The sequence below is a fragment of the Bidens hawaiensis genome, unplaced genomic scaffold, assembly GCF_021521415.1.
Source record: "Bidens hawaiensis isolate Kalapana, Puna unplaced genomic scaffold, B.hawaiensis_p1.1 tig00102071_1, whole genome shotgun sequence".
Classification (NCBI taxonomy): domain Eukaryota; kingdom Viridiplantae; phylum Streptophyta; class Magnoliopsida; order Asterales; family Asteraceae; genus Bidens; species Bidens hawaiensis.
In genome coordinates, this window is record NW_027504721.1 from 4,868 (window position 1) to 21,166 (window position 16,299).

At 39.8% G+C, this 16,299-nt stretch overlaps 1 protein-coding gene and 1 long non-coding RNA gene across 2 annotated transcripts; both read right to left on the minus strand.

Annotated features, from left to right (window-relative positions):
* Positions 1 to 8,597: 8,597 nt before the first annotated feature.
* On the minus strand, positions 8,598 to 10,808 carry LOC143608170 (UDP-xylose transporter 1-like). The gene is made up of 7 exons (XM_077083327.1): positions 10,683 to 10,808; positions 10,128 to 10,312; positions 9,970 to 10,037; positions 9,744 to 9,876; positions 9,488 to 9,649; positions 9,119 to 9,391; positions 8,598 to 9,014 (listed from the first exon to the last, which is right to left on the minus strand). The coding sequence occupies exons 1-7, from the start codon at positions 10,801 to 10,803 to the stop codon at positions 8,925 to 8,927; spliced, it is 1,032 nt and encodes a 343-aa protein (XP_076939442.1). The 5' UTR covers positions 10,804 to 10,808; the 3' UTR covers positions 8,598 to 8,924.
* A 4,543-nt stretch (positions 10,809 to 15,351) lies between these two features.
* On the minus strand, positions 15,352 to 16,121 carry LOC143608171 (uncharacterized). The gene is made up of 4 exons (XR_013149156.1): positions 16,049 to 16,121; positions 15,895 to 15,958; positions 15,775 to 15,810; positions 15,352 to 15,694 (listed from the first exon to the last, which is right to left on the minus strand). It is a non-coding gene; the product is annotated as an uncharacterized LOC143608171 (long non-coding RNA).
* Between the last annotated feature and the right edge of the window lie 178 nt (positions 16,122 to 16,299).

The following is a 16,299-nucleotide window of genomic DNA, read 5'->3' on the forward strand; positions in this document are numbered from 1 at the left end:
CCTTAACACTGTACCCGCACCCGTCTTATAGTTACTTGGTTGCCGAGGTATTTTTGGCTTCAATTCCCTGCGGGTGCTAAGTATGTGAAGGGTTTTGCCTTGACACTGTACCCGCACCCGTCTTATAGTTACTTGGTTGCCAAGGTAAGGGGTATATTCCCGCTTACTTTTGAATCTTTGAGACTTGCGTTATAAACGTTATATGAATTGCGCATGCATATTTTAGTTTATTTTAGCAATTTTCCCAGTGTTTTGGATAAGTTATCCTTTGAACGTGACAGAATAGGTGTGAAGTTTTGCTTCCTTTCGTGATTGTGCGGGTAGGACCGTCACTTGCACTTAGTAGGATGGCTAAACTTTACCTATATCTGACCTGCGTGTAGGTTTTCCTCATCCTTACCGTTCGATGCGCGGTTGTCAATAGGTTAGTGTTCAGTTTCCTTTACCATGATTCATGCGGATAGACCGGCACTTTCATTTAGTGGGATGACTGAACTTTTCCCCTTCGACTGACCTGCGTGAAGGTTTGCCGTTTTTTGGGTTTATGCGGGTTTTGCCGCCTTTCCCACGCAACGACTTTCCTCGTAATTATGCGGTGAAGACCGGCATATCCGTGTGGAAAGTTTACAAGTATAAAATCATCAGCGTCAATGTTCTAAAGAGAATCATTTCCATTAAAAGTGGCTCTGGGCCTTTTACAAATTTGGAATTGATCTACATGTAACACTTGCGTAATTGAGCTCCGTTCCATGTTCTTGGGACGGGAGTGCCATCGAGCCTTTCGAGCCGGTATGCGCCCTTTCCTAGCACTTGTTTGATAACGTACGGACCTTCCCAGACAGGAGTCAGCTTTCCTGGGCGATCTTGGTTCGAAGCCTCGTTGTTACGCAATATGTAGTCTCCTTCATTGAAGTTGCAGAGTTTTACCCGCGTGTTGTAGTACTTTTGCATTTGTCGTTTGTAGTTCTCTTCACGCATTGCGGCTAAGTCTCTGCGTTCCTCGGTTAGCATAAGGTCTAACCGTCTTTCCGCATTATTGTCCTCTGGTTGAATCATGACCCTTGGTGAGGGTAAACCAATTTCGACCGGGACCATGGCTTCAGTGCCATAAGTGAGGCTGAACGGGGTTTCTCCCGTACTTGCCTTTTTCATCGTTCTGTGTGCCCAAAGTACGTGTGGAACTTCGTCCACCCAGCCGGATCTGTGTTTCAATAGTCTTCTTTTTATGCCGTCGACGATGCTCCTATTTGCTCTTTCCACCTCACCATTACCCTGCGGGTGCGCCACCGAGGTAAAGGTGTGGGTGATTTGAAGTTCTTTAAGCCACTGTTGTAGCTTTTTGTCAGCAAAGTTGGTGCCGTTATCGCTCACCAAATTCTGTGGGAGCCCGAAACGACAAATGATAAATTCCCAAATGAATTTCTTGATATGTTTTGCGGTCGTTTGGGCTAAGGGTTTTGCTTCTATCCACTTGGTGAAGTAGTCGATGGCGACCACTAGAAACTGGACGTTCCCTGCTGCTGTGGGAAATGGGCCAGTCACGTCGATGGCCCACTTCTGAAATGGCCATGCAGAGGTGACTGGAACAAGTTCATTCTTCGGGCGATGCGTGTTGGGTGCGTAGAGCTGACAAGACCTGCATTTTCTGATGTACGCCAGCGCATCCGTATGCATCCCCGGCCAAAAGTATCCCGCGTTGTTTAGCTTAGCTACAACTGCGCGTGGACCTGCGTGTATCCCACAGATGCCTTCGTGTACTTCCCTTATGAGGTAGTTGGCATCTTGGTCGTCAACGCATCTGAGGAGGGGGCCAAGAAAGTTACGTCTGTAAAGGACGTCATCAATGAGTTGATAGTTCAATGCTTTACAGCGTAGTTTTCTTGCCTGTGTTTTTGACTCTGGTAGTATGCCCGCCGCAAGGTAATTTATTATTGGTGTCATCCACGTTTCTGTGCCGGTTTGGATGACACAGATTTCCTTGTGCGGGACTGATGGTGTTCCCAGGAGTTCAATGCGGATGTCCTTTCCCAAGTGAGTGAAAGCTAATGACGCAAGCTTGCTTAACGCATCCGCAGATTTGTTTTCGCTACGCTTGACGTGTATGACTTTACAATCATTAAAATCGCGCATGAGGGTTTTTGCTTGAGCGAGGTACAGGGCCATTGTGTCGTTCACGGCCGTGTACGTCCCGTTTATCTGATTGGCAACTAACATGGAATCCACATGGGCTTCCAAGTTCTTTACTCCCATTTTACGCGCAATCCTTAACCCGGCCAAGAATGCTTCATATTCAGCTTCGTTATTCGTACTTGGAAAGTCCAGTCGAATAGCGTAAGTGTATTCTTGGCCTGTTGGGTTGGTAAGCTTTAACCCTGCGCCTGAGCCCTCGCTGCTGGCCGCTCCATCGGTGTAAAGTCGCCAGACTTCATCGATGTCTAGTGCTGGAGAGGGCTGAGCCTCGTCCTGGCACTCTTTCTCCCGCGATGCGGGGACTTCGGCAATAAAGTCGGCCAAGACCTGGCCTTTTATAGCTGGCCTTGGCTTGTATTTTATCGCGTATTCTCCCAATTCTATTGCCCATTTGGCGAGGCGTCCCGAAAGTTCGGGTTTGCCTAAAACGTTTGCAAGTTTGAAGTTGGTGAGAATAGTAATTGGGTGACCTTGGAAATATCGTCTTAGCCTGCGTGAAGCCTGTACAAGTGCTAAGACTAATTTTTCCAGGGTAGAGTATCGAGTTTCGACGTCTGTTAGGAGACGGCTAACATAGTAGATTGGCATCTGGATGCCTTTTCGCTCGACTAACAGGACGGCCTCGGTCGCTCTATCTGTGGCGGAGAGGTATAGGATTAATTCCTCTCCCGCTTCTGGTGCTGTGAGCGTTGGGAGTTCGATCAAATGTGACCGAATTTCCTGAAAAGCTGCTTCCGCTTCTGGTGTCCAGCGGAAGTGCGTTTTCTTTAGACAGTTTCTCAGCGTCGACACGAATGGGAACGACCTATCCGCATGATTTGCCAAGAAGCGGTTAAGTGCAACTAGGCGTCCGTTCAGTGTCTGAGCTTGTTTGATGGTGGTAGGTGATTCCATTTTAATAATGGCTTCGACCTTTTCAGGGTTCGCTCTGAAGCCATCTTTTGTAACGATGACTCCTAAGAACTTCCCTTCTTCCATCCCAAAGGAACACTTGCTCGGGTTGAGCTTCATGTTTATCCTTCTGAGTGTGTTGAATGTTTCTTCGATGTCTTTCAACATCGCTTCTGGGTTAAGGCTTTTAATGACCAGGTCATCCATGTATACTTCCAAGTTTCTCCCAATTTGGGCATGAAACTCTTTGTCCATCAGGCGCTGGTATGTGGACCCGGCATTCTTAAGTCCGAATGGCATCATTTGATAACAGAATGTGCCATCGGGCGTCCGAAATGCGGTTTTGTCCTGATCGTCAACGGCCATGTGGATTTGATGGTATCCTTTATACGCATCAAGGAAGCATCTAAGGCGAAACGGTGATAACGAATCTACCTTAAGATCAATTTCGGGTAACGGGTAACAATCTTTGGGGCATGCTTTGTTCAAGTCTTTGAAATCTATACACATGCGCCATTGCTTGTTAGACTTTGGTACCATAACGGGATTTGCAACCCAAGTTTGATATCTGCTAACGCGTACGATGCCCGAGTCAAGGAGTTCCTTGACTTGGGTTCTACACGCGTTAGCTTGTTCCGCCCCCATTACTCTACGCTTTTGTATGACCGGCGTGAAAGCCTGGTCACACTTGAGCTTATGCTCTGCTTTACTTCGAGGTACACCAGTCATGTCTGCTGGTTTCCATGCGAAGATGTCAGCGTTTCTTTGTAGTAAGCGTTTGAGTAATGTGCGCGTAGGATCAGTTATTGTTGGGCCAATGGTAACCGCCTGGTCGGGGTATTTTCCATTAAAAGCCCATTCTTCTGGTTCGGTGATGGTAGGTTTAGCCATCTTTGGTTTGGGTGTTGATGAGACAGATGCGATGCATACCTGGGGAATACCGGTGACCATCGCCACGCCCTCAGCTGTTGGCCATCCCATCATGCCGTGGACTGAAGATACTACAGCGTTGAAACTTGCCATCCCGTCTCTCCCGAAGAGAATGTCGTACGTGTGGTGTGGCTTCCTCATTACGACAAAGTCTACATCCTCTGTGCGGGAGAGTTTTCCGTCTGTGAGAGTAACGGGGAAAGATAGGATGCCCAGAGGGGTGTTTGTGCTGCCGTCGAACCCTTCCATCGAGGCGTAGACCGTTTCCAAGCGTTCCTTGTCTTCATCATCTAACTTGTCGAAGAACTGCCTGTACATAACTGTTGATGAGGCACCGTTGTCAACAAGAGTGCGGGAAGTGATGTAGTGTCCCAGCTGGCTTTTGATGACGATAGGGCCCTCTTTGCTGGGTCCTCCTGGCACTCGCGGGAAGCGCACCTCAGCTTCTTTCCATGCGCATGGTTCTGTCGTCTGTCTTTTTCTTCCTCTGATGTTACCACGAACCATGTGAATGCTGATGTCAACGGGCTTTCGTCCGTTGCTTTTGTATCGGTTGTCATTCTGCCCTCTATTCCTGATTGATGCCACCAGGTGTGTAAGTTTGCCTTCCTTGACGAATGTTTCGATAATATTCCTCAGAGATAAACACTTCTCAGTGGTGTGACCCTTTGTGCCGTGAAAGTCACAGTATTTGCTCTGGTCCGCGTCAGGTCGTTGTCGGACCATTGGAGCTTTTGGCCATGGGAGTTTCTCATTGGCAAATATCTCCGTGACGCTTTTGGTGAGGGGCGTCCACCTGGTGTGTTGGCCTGATGGGTGTGTATTATCCCTTCCGCCTAATAGGGAGCGAGAGCTGGATGAGGTGTCAAAGTTTACCCTTGACTGCCACATGCTTGGCTTCCTCCTTTTGTTTTGCCAGGCGGACTGGACGCTATTTTCTCTAGTCCCCTGCGTGTAGAAGTTTGTAGTCTGGGGCAGATTCCCACCCAGTTGCTTCTCCGTTTCGGCAAAGCGTTTGGCTGCCGTCATGATGGCATCCCATGTGGGTGGCATGCCATCTTTTCCCGTCAATGTGCGGATAAGTTCTGGGTATTCGGCGCCCTGGATGAAAGCGGCGCGAACAAGGTCTTCGCTTATAACGCCCAGACTCAGCTTTTTCGAGTTAAAGCGAGTGATGAAGTCTAGTAAAGGTTCATCCTTATCTCTAACGCAGTTGAGGATCGTCCACTGCTCTTCAATATACTTCCTCTGTTGACTGAAGTGTTGGCTGAACTTGTGTTGGAAGTCCGCCCAATCATAAATGTGGTGGACCGGTAAACGGTCAAACCACGCTCTAGCCGCTCCAACCAGTGTCATCTGGAACATATAACACCACGTGGGTTCCGTCCAGCTGCTGACGGTTGCCCCCGCTATGAATCTGTTCAGGTGATCATCTGGGTCGGATATACCATCATAGGTGCCGATGTTGGGCATCTGCTTGGCACTTTTTTGGGCGATTGCTTCCGCAATGTCCCTTGCAAACTTGGATGTTCCCGCGTTTGCAGCAGTTGGTCTGAAGGTTTTGGAGAAGTCACGTGGGTTTCCCCCCGCGTTTCTTTGTTTGAAGGTTTCTCCGAAATTCCTTCTCGTTTGGGAGTCCGTTTCCTTACACTTCCCTTTCGCCCTAAGGCGAGGGTTTGCGTCGGTGTCGGATTCCCCCTGCTCATCGTCCGAGGACTCGCACTCACTGCTCATGTTGAGCTGTTGGCGAGTGCTTCCAAATTCGTCAGCCTGTTGGAGTGAACGTAAGCGTTCATCCAACTCAGCCTGGAATTCTCTTTGTCGTGCTTCCGCCCACGCTTTAACTTTATCAAGTGTTTGGCGGGGGAGCCTCGTCTGTTGTCTTTCCACCTGGGTATTAATGAATCCCAGGGGATGATTGTTTACTGCACTTGCCCCGGCTTGGGTAACTGGGGTAGTGTTCGTAAAATTTACTGCACTTGCCCCGGCTTGGGTAACCGGGGTAGTGTTCGTAAAATTTGTGTGCTCGCCGGTGTTTCCCCCAGTAGCTGGGGTTGTGGTTACCGGGGCTTCCTGGTAACTCATTGGCCTTATGACCGGAGTAACGTTAACCATCTTTCCAGAAGTTTGAAAAAACTGGAGAAAAATGAAGTTCTAGCTTTTATGCACGGATGGCGCCAATGAAGAAACACTAACCGGACCCCGGGCAGATTACTGGTAACCTGGGGGTTAGATAGATGTTTCCCACGAGGGGTTAGACCCTGAGAAGATGGTTCTTCTGATAACCTGCAAAACAGACACCGTGAGCTTGTCACTGAGAAGGGGGGGGGGTTCCTCCTTGTGACCACCCTCCGGCGTGAGAATCAGACTAGATTGCTCTTTAAATATAAATGTATATTAAGAGATTGCTAGAGCAGATATCAGGTATCATATAATGATAATATGTTAAGATAAGATGATCATACCATTCGTGGTATTTATAGCCGGAGGTAGGTTTCCAAGGAGGTGTGGCCTGCTGAATAGTATTCCTGTTCCACCAATAGTAACCTACGCACGTGCCATGCTGGTAGTTGGTGAGTAGGCAGCGGCTGATAGTGACCAGGCCTGCTGTGTACTATTCCTTTTTCACCAACTACAGGCTAGGCACGTGGTATGTCAGGAGTTGGGGAGTAGGTAGCGGCTAATAGTGACATACAGTACAGGAGCATGCTGCTCGCCATACTGTTGTCAATGAGCTGTCGTATCTTTGGACAGATCTTTTGCCCATACCTCGTCAGGTACAGTAAAAGATCCTCAGTATTGTACGGACTGGCTCATTTGGGCGGGAGTATTCCCCCTCCCGCCGTTGTGCGGGAATGTTCCCGGCTTGCTCATTCCTTCTTCAGGTGACTGCTGAATTATTATGAGTTAAGCCTTGTGCGTGTAGCCATGCTGCGCGGGTGGCCTTCCCTGATGGCCGGTATCCGTAACTGCGGGAACAGGCGGAGTACCTGAAAACCATTGGTAGGCGTTTCCTGCGGGAACAGCTTGCGTACCGCACGTGAGGACGTCACGTCTCTGAGCGTGGTGGGTCCTGCTGATCCAGTTGGTTTCTGCGCAGACGTTCCTTTAGTTTAGTCTTGCGGGTTCAACCGCGCAGACGTCCGTTAAGGAGTCTTGCGGGTTGAACTGCGCAGACGTCTCTTCAAGGTGAGTCTGTGGGTCCAACTGGGCTCTGCTGGGACCTACCTCTTCAGTATCCATGTATGTTATTTTACAAATCTTTTGGTCAGATCGGGTTGACACAAATATTAACATTTAACATTTAAATAACTCATTTTCTCATAACTATATAACAATTATCAAATGAGTAATAACATTAATTAAAAATGTAGAAAAAAAAATAAAGATATAACAATAGAAAACCTTTAATAAGTAATACCATTAAATATCCCATATATTCTCATAAATAAAATCTAACAATTATCAAATAAGTTTTCCTTAACTTCTTTCTAGTACGTTTAAACATGTTCATGTTTCTTTTTTATTAAAAAAAATGTTAACAAAATTTATTTGGGTTCATTAAAAGTTCGTAGTTAAGATGGGTATGGTGAAAAGATTTTAGGCTGATGAGTTGATGATGCATTCAATGCCTATACAACAGCCTAAGAATATACAAGATGACTCATGCAGCCATCAACATCCAACCAGGAATTTCTCCCAATTTATTGTCAACACAAATAGATTCATAAGTAGTTATACAATTCGGGATTAGGCTTATAAATTCATTTCAGTACCAATATAATATGTTAAAAACCGACTTAGGGGCTGTTTGTTTACATCTGAATGGATCCATTTAGATGTAAACATCTTATTCATTCAGACTTCAGACTGTTTGGTTTCAAACAGAAAAACACCTGAATGGTTAAAATTAGGTCTGAATCATTCAGACTTATTGTTGTTGCTGAATGGGACAGAGACTCATTCAGATCTGACTCATTCATATCTGAATGAACCAAACAGCCCCTTAACCATTATAGTGTTTAATATTGGACAATAGCTAGGAGAAAGTGAAGGACGGGAGATGGACATACTATTTAAAAAAATCACAAGGTTGATTTAATGTTTGTTACAAATTTCATCCTTGCCATTGATTGATTCTAAAATAATGATTAAATTTTTCTATAAAATAATTGTTTTACCTTAACTGTTAAAAATGAAAAAAAAATCGATGACTTGAAAGAATGTAGGGTGCAACCAGAGAGCTACTAAACTTTCGTTTATATAGATTATAGATATATTATAGATAGTTTAAAGCGGTCGCTTTCATCAAATTAAACTTCATATATATCTTATTTTTTAATGAACACGGTTTTACTGTAACTACATTTATCTAAAGAGACCCATACTTCATAATGATATACCTAAATTACCCTCCATAACATAAAACATGTTTGGTGAATTTCAAATCACCACAATCATATTTGTAGTGCATACAACCCTTCAAAATGTTGTTTTTAAAAAGTTTAGTCATTATTGTGTTAGTAATTTTCATTATAATCTTAATCAAATATTTAACATATTAAACATCTATAATAATTTTTAAAGGGGACAACACATGTTTAAAGGCAAAACCAGCTCACTCAACTCATTTCATCCGTGTATCGATTTGAACTTTTAACAAACTTGACATGCCTGAAAGGAGCGCATTACTCTAAACACCAAATGGTACATGATACTAATCCGAGACTTGAACGTTACAAATTCAATCACACGTAATTTCTACTCGTAATTGGAAACAAACCCATCTATATACAAATCAAGTATACAGATTAAGAAAAATCAAAATTTCATTATACATTTATACCCAATGAAATTACATGAAAAAAAAAAAGAAAATAAACACATTTAAAATCCCTACCAATAGCTTTAGCTTAGACAAGGGAGTCTTTGGTTGCCTTTTTCACTTCAAAATGATTTTCTTTATCTTGATGTCCCAAAAGAGGTGTGTTAGTATCTTTAATCTGATAACAAAACAAAACAAAACAAAACAAAAATCACATTAATATTAAATTATTAATAACTTTTTTTTTTCATTTGTGAGGGATGGAGTGAGAGAGAAGGGTACCTGAGAACCTTGAGAAAGATCAATAATCTGTTTCTTTTTGTTTTCATGGGTACAAAAGTAAGAATACAAGCCCATTCCAACAATGGCAACAAGTATTCCTATGATGTTCTTTCCTGTAAAAGGATCATGTAACAAAGTATATCCAAATCCAAGAACAAGACATGTTTTTAGATGACCTAAAACTTGGTATGTAACCGGTGATGTTTTACCGATCACCAAAAATGTACTAAAGTTCACAGAAACCGCAATCACACACGACAGGATTATGAATCCCTGCAACATTCATTATAAATACATCTCGTCACAATCACTTATAACATGTCAAAATGAGAGTAAAGAAGATAAGGGTAATATATTATATATGAGTACCAAAACAAGAGGCGAATATTTGAAAGCGAAGACATTTTGCTTGGTCAGATACTGATCTACTACAGGGCCCGTGATAAACAGAATAGCTGCTTGAAATGGTGCGGATTGATTCAGCAACTGAGTTGATGACACATTTAGTCTCTTTTGAATTGTGTTAGTCAGCTGAATTTCAACATTTTGTTAAGAATGACTTTATTTTACTTCAATTTAATTTCTAGCATTTTTGTAATATCAGTTAAGTATATCGGAAGGATACAATTTGACCAACACAGGTGGTGGCGATAGCTAGAACTGAGAGGACCGTGCCAACAAAATTGAGCTGAAGATCGGTCACGGATGCTATACCAACTCCAAGAAGTAGGAGGAAAAGTGATAACTTTATTTTCTGGCTGCAAATTTTATGGACCAAAAACAGCTTTCACTTGATATCATGAAAACTTTACTTATGAAGATACATATAATACAATATATGTTTTTTTTACCTGAACTGTTTTTTCAAGAAAACAGTTACTAATAAGACGGTGAAAGGTATGATTGCTAGTTTGGTCATCTGTAAAACATCAAAACTACAATGTGTTACATTTATGTTTTGAGGCATCTTTTTAAGCATACGCATAAATTCGATTTGAAACTAACAAACCTGATAAAAGCCAATGGAGTTAAAGCCGAGGCTCAAGTTAAGAAAACCAATAGAAACACCGTTCAGGATGCCAAATAGGATCACAGTCTTCATATCGATTTTCTTGTTCTCAAAGAAATTCAAACGGTGTGCCACGTGAAGAGTGCAGTATGTTACCATCAGATGCCAGCTAGTCAATGTTGTAGCTTCACAGAAATATAAATCATCTCATTTTAGTACGCATTCTTTAGTATAAACCATCTCATTTTAACAATTTATCGGTTCTTTGTTCTGTGATTCTAATATCCTGATATCGAATGAGACATTGTGATAATGTTACATGTCAAAAAATTAAAGTGCAAAGAATTAGAAAGCAAGTTAGATGAAAGAAAAAGTTTTGGTCAAGTTGTTGTGAAAGACAGTGATGGCCTATCTACCAGTCATTATTAAGAAGACTAGTGATGTTTTTGCTCATTTTGACCATCTAAAAGTGGATAAAACTTGTTTATGATACTAATAATGGGTTACTTGACATACAAGTCTAAAAAGATAAAGAGAATAATATAGAATGTTTACCAAAAGGAAAACCAAGGTTGCTCATCAATGCTTTGTTGCAGATAACAATTGAGACTGATGATGCCACTGATAGAAACAATGCACCAATAACCCCCAACTGATACCCTGTCAATTCTCCCATCTTCTTTTCCTATCCATAAAAAATATATATTTAGAAAACTAATTCAAGCATTAATTAATTCATCTGATCCATGAAGCAAGCTCAATTCCAAAGGAAATCAACATTACTACTGAACTTGAAACTAGGCCTCTAAACGAACCGAATGTTCGAAGTTTGTTTATGTTCGTTATTAATAAGCAAACGAACATGAACAAAATTATTTGTTCATTACTTAAACGAACGAACATGAACGCAGGTTTTGTTTGTTCATTTAATATTCACTTGCTTATTTTTTTTATTGAAAAATAAATAAATAATCATGAACATCCGCTAGAGTCTGCATTCGTGAATGCTAACTTATGAGCGTTTACGAACAGCGTTTACGTTCGTAAACTGTTGTAGGTTATAAATGGACGAACATGAACGAAGACGAAGATGTTAGTTTTCTTAATGAACAAAAAAACTGTTTGATCATATGTTTGTGTATGTGTTCGATTTCAGTTAAAGTTAGACGAATGAGTACGGACATGAACATGTTCATTTTCTTAATGACCAGACATGAACAAAAAAATCTATTTGATCTTGAAAGTTGAAACTAGGCTTGTAAATGAACTGAACGTTCAAAGTTCGTTTATGTTCTTTTTATTTAATAAACAAACGAGCATGAACAAAAACCTGTGTTCATTTACTCAAACAAACAAACATGAACACACATTTCGTTCTTTCATTTAATATTTACTTGCTTAGTTTTTATTGAAAAAAAACAAATCTTCGTGATCATCCACTAGAGTTTGTATTCATGGATGCTAACTTATCATGAACTGTTTTAGGTTTCAAACGAACGAACGTGAACAAAAAAAATATGTTCGATCATATGTTCGTGTTCATATCTAGTTAGCGGTAAATGAACGAACACGAACATGCCTATGTATGTTTTCATTCAGTTCGTCTACTTGAAACCAATCCAATTCTATCATGCACAACTTACAGTTTACCTAAATTGTAGCTGGAACTAGTATGCAATTCAAAAGGAGATTTAGTAGCACCTGCAAAAGTATAAATTCAAAACCAAAACAACTAATTCGATCATCAAAATATAAGAGAATAATAATTGAACCAGACTATCGAATGTATACGTAGTTAAGCAGCAATCGGATTGAGGAAGCTAGCTAGCACGAGGCGGTTACTGCAGCGGCATGCAACCGTTGATTATTAGTCGAAATGTGAGGTTGAATGAATATGGAATGAAATGCAGGGGTTTATAGTTCGTGTAAATCATCTCCATCTGCATCAGCAGTTGGTTGGTACCCAGGGGCGGATCTACGGTGTTAACGGGTGGTTCCTCGGAACCACCCGAGTTTTGAAATAATAGTGTAGTTATATACAGAACATAATAAAGGAACCACCTTATAAATTAGAAAGGAATCACTCTATAAACATTTGAAGCGCTTGTCTAGATGGTAACATGTTTGTTTTGTAACCCAGAGGTCGCAGGTTCAATTCCGGTTTTGAAACTTTTTTTTTTCTATTTTTTTTAATAACTTACCCAAACATCAGTTAGGGTTTCAAACATAACCAGCCCACGATTAGAGCCCCTCTCCAGCCTCCACAGTCCGCCCCAGTCCCTGAACCTCTTCAACTCCTGACCGCCGGCAGCCTCACTCCGTCAGGTCAGCCACTCGTCCCCGTCACTCCGACCATCGCGGAACGCCGTCAACCTCGTCTCTGTCTGCCACTCAGCCGTCCCCGTCCTCCTGCCATTGCCTACTCTTACTCGAATCCTCTTATCCTCCCACTTTGAAGGTAAGTTTACATTCATGATTCATTGTTAAATGTTAACTATTCTTAATTGTTAAGTGTTAACTACTTAATTGTTAAGTTATTTGCTAAATTTAGTTTTAGTTTGTTAGATTGTTGGTTTTAATTTGTTAGTTTGTTAGTTTTTGTTAGTTTCTTTTATTATTTTATCGTATTTTTGTTATGTAATGAACTTTTTCCCGAACCATCGAACCGACCCGAACCTCAAACCGACCCGGAAAATTTTTACCCGTCTTTATGAAATTGAAACATCTAAAGTAGTGCATCACCCGAAAAAAATTCTTGGATCCGCCACTGTTGGTACCTACCTAATAATATTGGATTCTTCCTTGTTTGCTTCGATTTGACGGTAAAACTAATACACAAATACTATAAAACAATAATAATAATAATAAAATAATAATAATAATAATAATAATAATAAATGTTTTTATTTCCACAGTAGCCGTTAACAAATTTGAAAGTAAATTCATGGCAAGGTCGACTTTGTAATTTCACTTTTACAAATAACACCAACAAATTTACCCTTCTTACAATATTCGCCGCGTAAAATATATGCATCTCACTTATAATTGCGCGTGATCGTTCTTCAGTTAAAACAATGTTTATGTACAATGTTCATGCGTTTTTCATAGTTATCAAGTTAAATTTGGTTATATATTATAACCGTCTAATTTTATATGTAGTTATTGTCACTTAATTGACAATGTTACATTTTGTACAAAGTGTAGCATATGACATGAACAAAATTTGTAACAAAAGCTTATCATGTGTTAGTTATACTATGCATTATTTAATCATTTCCATCAAGTATTTTATTTAACCTGTTTATTGTTCGTTTAATGCCAAATTAAACTATTGCATTCAACATTTGTGAGTTGTCTTCAAGGGAAAGTGGAAAGGTATGATGGAAACTTCTAATAGTGATGTGATGGGAAAGAAAATAAAAATAGAAGAGAAATAACTTCAAATACAATATATGGATCATGGTTTTATAAGTTTAAATGTAACCTGACATCTATGAACAATGCGTATTATCAAATTATCAAATTTTAAATAGGAATATGCACGTAGCACACGCCAGAGATGGTGATAGTGAAATGAAAGATGCAGATGTGTGTTTACATAATCGTCTTATTCATTACAGTACTTTAAAATGTAATCTAACACCTATGAACAATGCGTATAATCAAATTTTAAATAGAAATATGCACGTAGTAAACGCCAGAGATTGTGATAATGAAATGAAAGATGCAGATATGTGTGTACATAATCATCTTATTCATTACAGTAAAAAAGAATAATTGTACGCGATTATTGATTATGTCAGTTCTAGTAGTTGAAATTGACTTTGTAGTAAACAACCTTATGCATTCGTGTATTTTATATAATTTTGGTAACTAATGACATGATTGTTTATGAAGATGAAAGAAAAACAAGAGTTGTTTTAAAAATAGTTGCATTTTTATATATATGCAAGTTAGGTGGAATGAAGGCATCTTGAATAACACTCTTCCAAACAGCTTGGATCGAGACACAACAACCTTTGCTTACTAAGTTAATTATGACGTTGATGTATCCTCTTAACCACTCAACAAAATCATAATACTTTCCATTCAAATTCACAAAAAAATGATCCAAATAAGAGCACTAACAATACTTTTTATCGTCATATACGTGTATTATCTTTTTCTTAATTTGCACAATCTATAAATAAAAATGTTTGTTTTTTAAATCGTTTAGAAAAGGATGTATGTATTTGCAATTTCGATTAATAAATGCCAATAAAGAAGGTAAAAGTATGCTAAACATGTTATATTTGTTTGTTGAGGGAACATTATGGAAGACATATAATCATAATTGATGTTCTAATTTTCTGGTGCAACTAGAATGGTTCTCATGTTTATAATAACTGAGATTTGTTTATAACAAAACAGGTGGGATGTTTCCATCGAATTGCAATTTTTTTATACGCAAATCAATAAGTTTTAACTAACTGTTCTCTACTAAGAATTAGCTTAAGATCCATGCGTAACAACTCTGCTTGTATTCACAATCACAAGTAGCATTTAGCCGTTATAATAAGATTTGTTTGTTTTTACTTTCCAAGTATAATCCAAAGGTTATTGACTTTGAAAATGAAAATAAACTAGAGGTTAACTCGGCTTCAAATCAAACAAACAGGAAACACAAAACAAAGTAAATCGGTATGTCAAAACTGAAAACAAGCAAATACTTCTGGGTTGTAAATTGTTAACTTAATGGTTGATAAATTTTATCCGATCAGCGACATACACATAACATATATTGTAACATACATCGATTAATTGATATAAGATTGGACGTGATTTATGCACCATCCGAGTTCCGACCAATTATCTTTATCCTTAACTATGCTAATCAGATGGCGGAATCAACATGATCAAGGAATCCATGATAATCCGTCTTATAATAAACCCATTGGTAAAGACAACCTTTAAAACATATGATCTTGGGTTCAAGTTCCACAAATAATAGAAATTCGTTCCAAATAAAAAAAAAAGTCTTCTGGGCTTTTTATTGTGGGCTGAGAAATCTAGTTTTTCAGGGTATTTCATATTTCTTGATCCAGCCATGGGCCCGGGCTGGTGTTATATCATATTCTCCAAAAGCACCTCTAGAACAGGATGAGCAAAACTAATACAAAAACATCACTAAAGGTGAAAAGCCACCATCGTTACAAACATCGAGGAAACAGAACACAAAAACCGAAAAGAAAAGGAAACCGCTCTGCTGAAACTTAAAATGTAATATCGTACCATAAACTATGCACAAAAACGACACATTTTCTGCTTGGTCTGATCGTATATTGCTACAGTACAAAGTATGTTGGGCTATGGATCCCTGTAGTGAACACAAAAGCCACCTCAATCGGGCTTCGGTCACCGCCTTTCATAAGATAGATGAAAGGTCAAAAGGAAACAAAACAATGTACATATCTGCCTGCCTACATCATGAATCAGTCATCCATTCCAATATGCTTGAAATAAGCTTTATCTGCATTTGCAAGTCGATCTTGAAACATCGCCCACTCGCTTTTGCATCTGTCTCTTACCTGTTACAAAAAAAGTATTCATACTTGTGCAATTCATTATTATACAGAGTAATCACCAATTATGCAAAAGTTTTATGTACCCCTTTCCATGGAGCTTCACCGTTCTCAGACTGACCCTGAGTTAACAAAGTAAATAAAAATTATTAAGCTAGTAAAGAAAAATAAAGTCAGAGAATATTTCAAATAAAATGATGACTCACCTGGCTACCAAGGGAAGGAACGACTTGATGAATGATCCACTGGGAATCAACAACGCCAAATTTTCTCATGAGCAGGCTGTGACAAGAAAAAAAGTCAATATATGCAAAAAAAAAAAAAAAAAACAAAGTAAAATACATGATGAGATAATAGAACGATTGACTGACTTTTACGCATCTTCTAAGTGCAAAATCCAAGCCCCATCCATGCACCAGATCATTCTGTAACAAAATAATAAAGCCAAAATCAGAAAATATTGTGAATGGTAACATCCAGGTGCAAAGTGTTTGGCACTGGACTGAAAACACATGAAACTCAAAAGATTTTGCCATTTGATCATACAGTCCTGATGTTTGAAATTATATTTGGCAATCGTGACCCATTTTTTCAAGTAATGGGTTGATTTT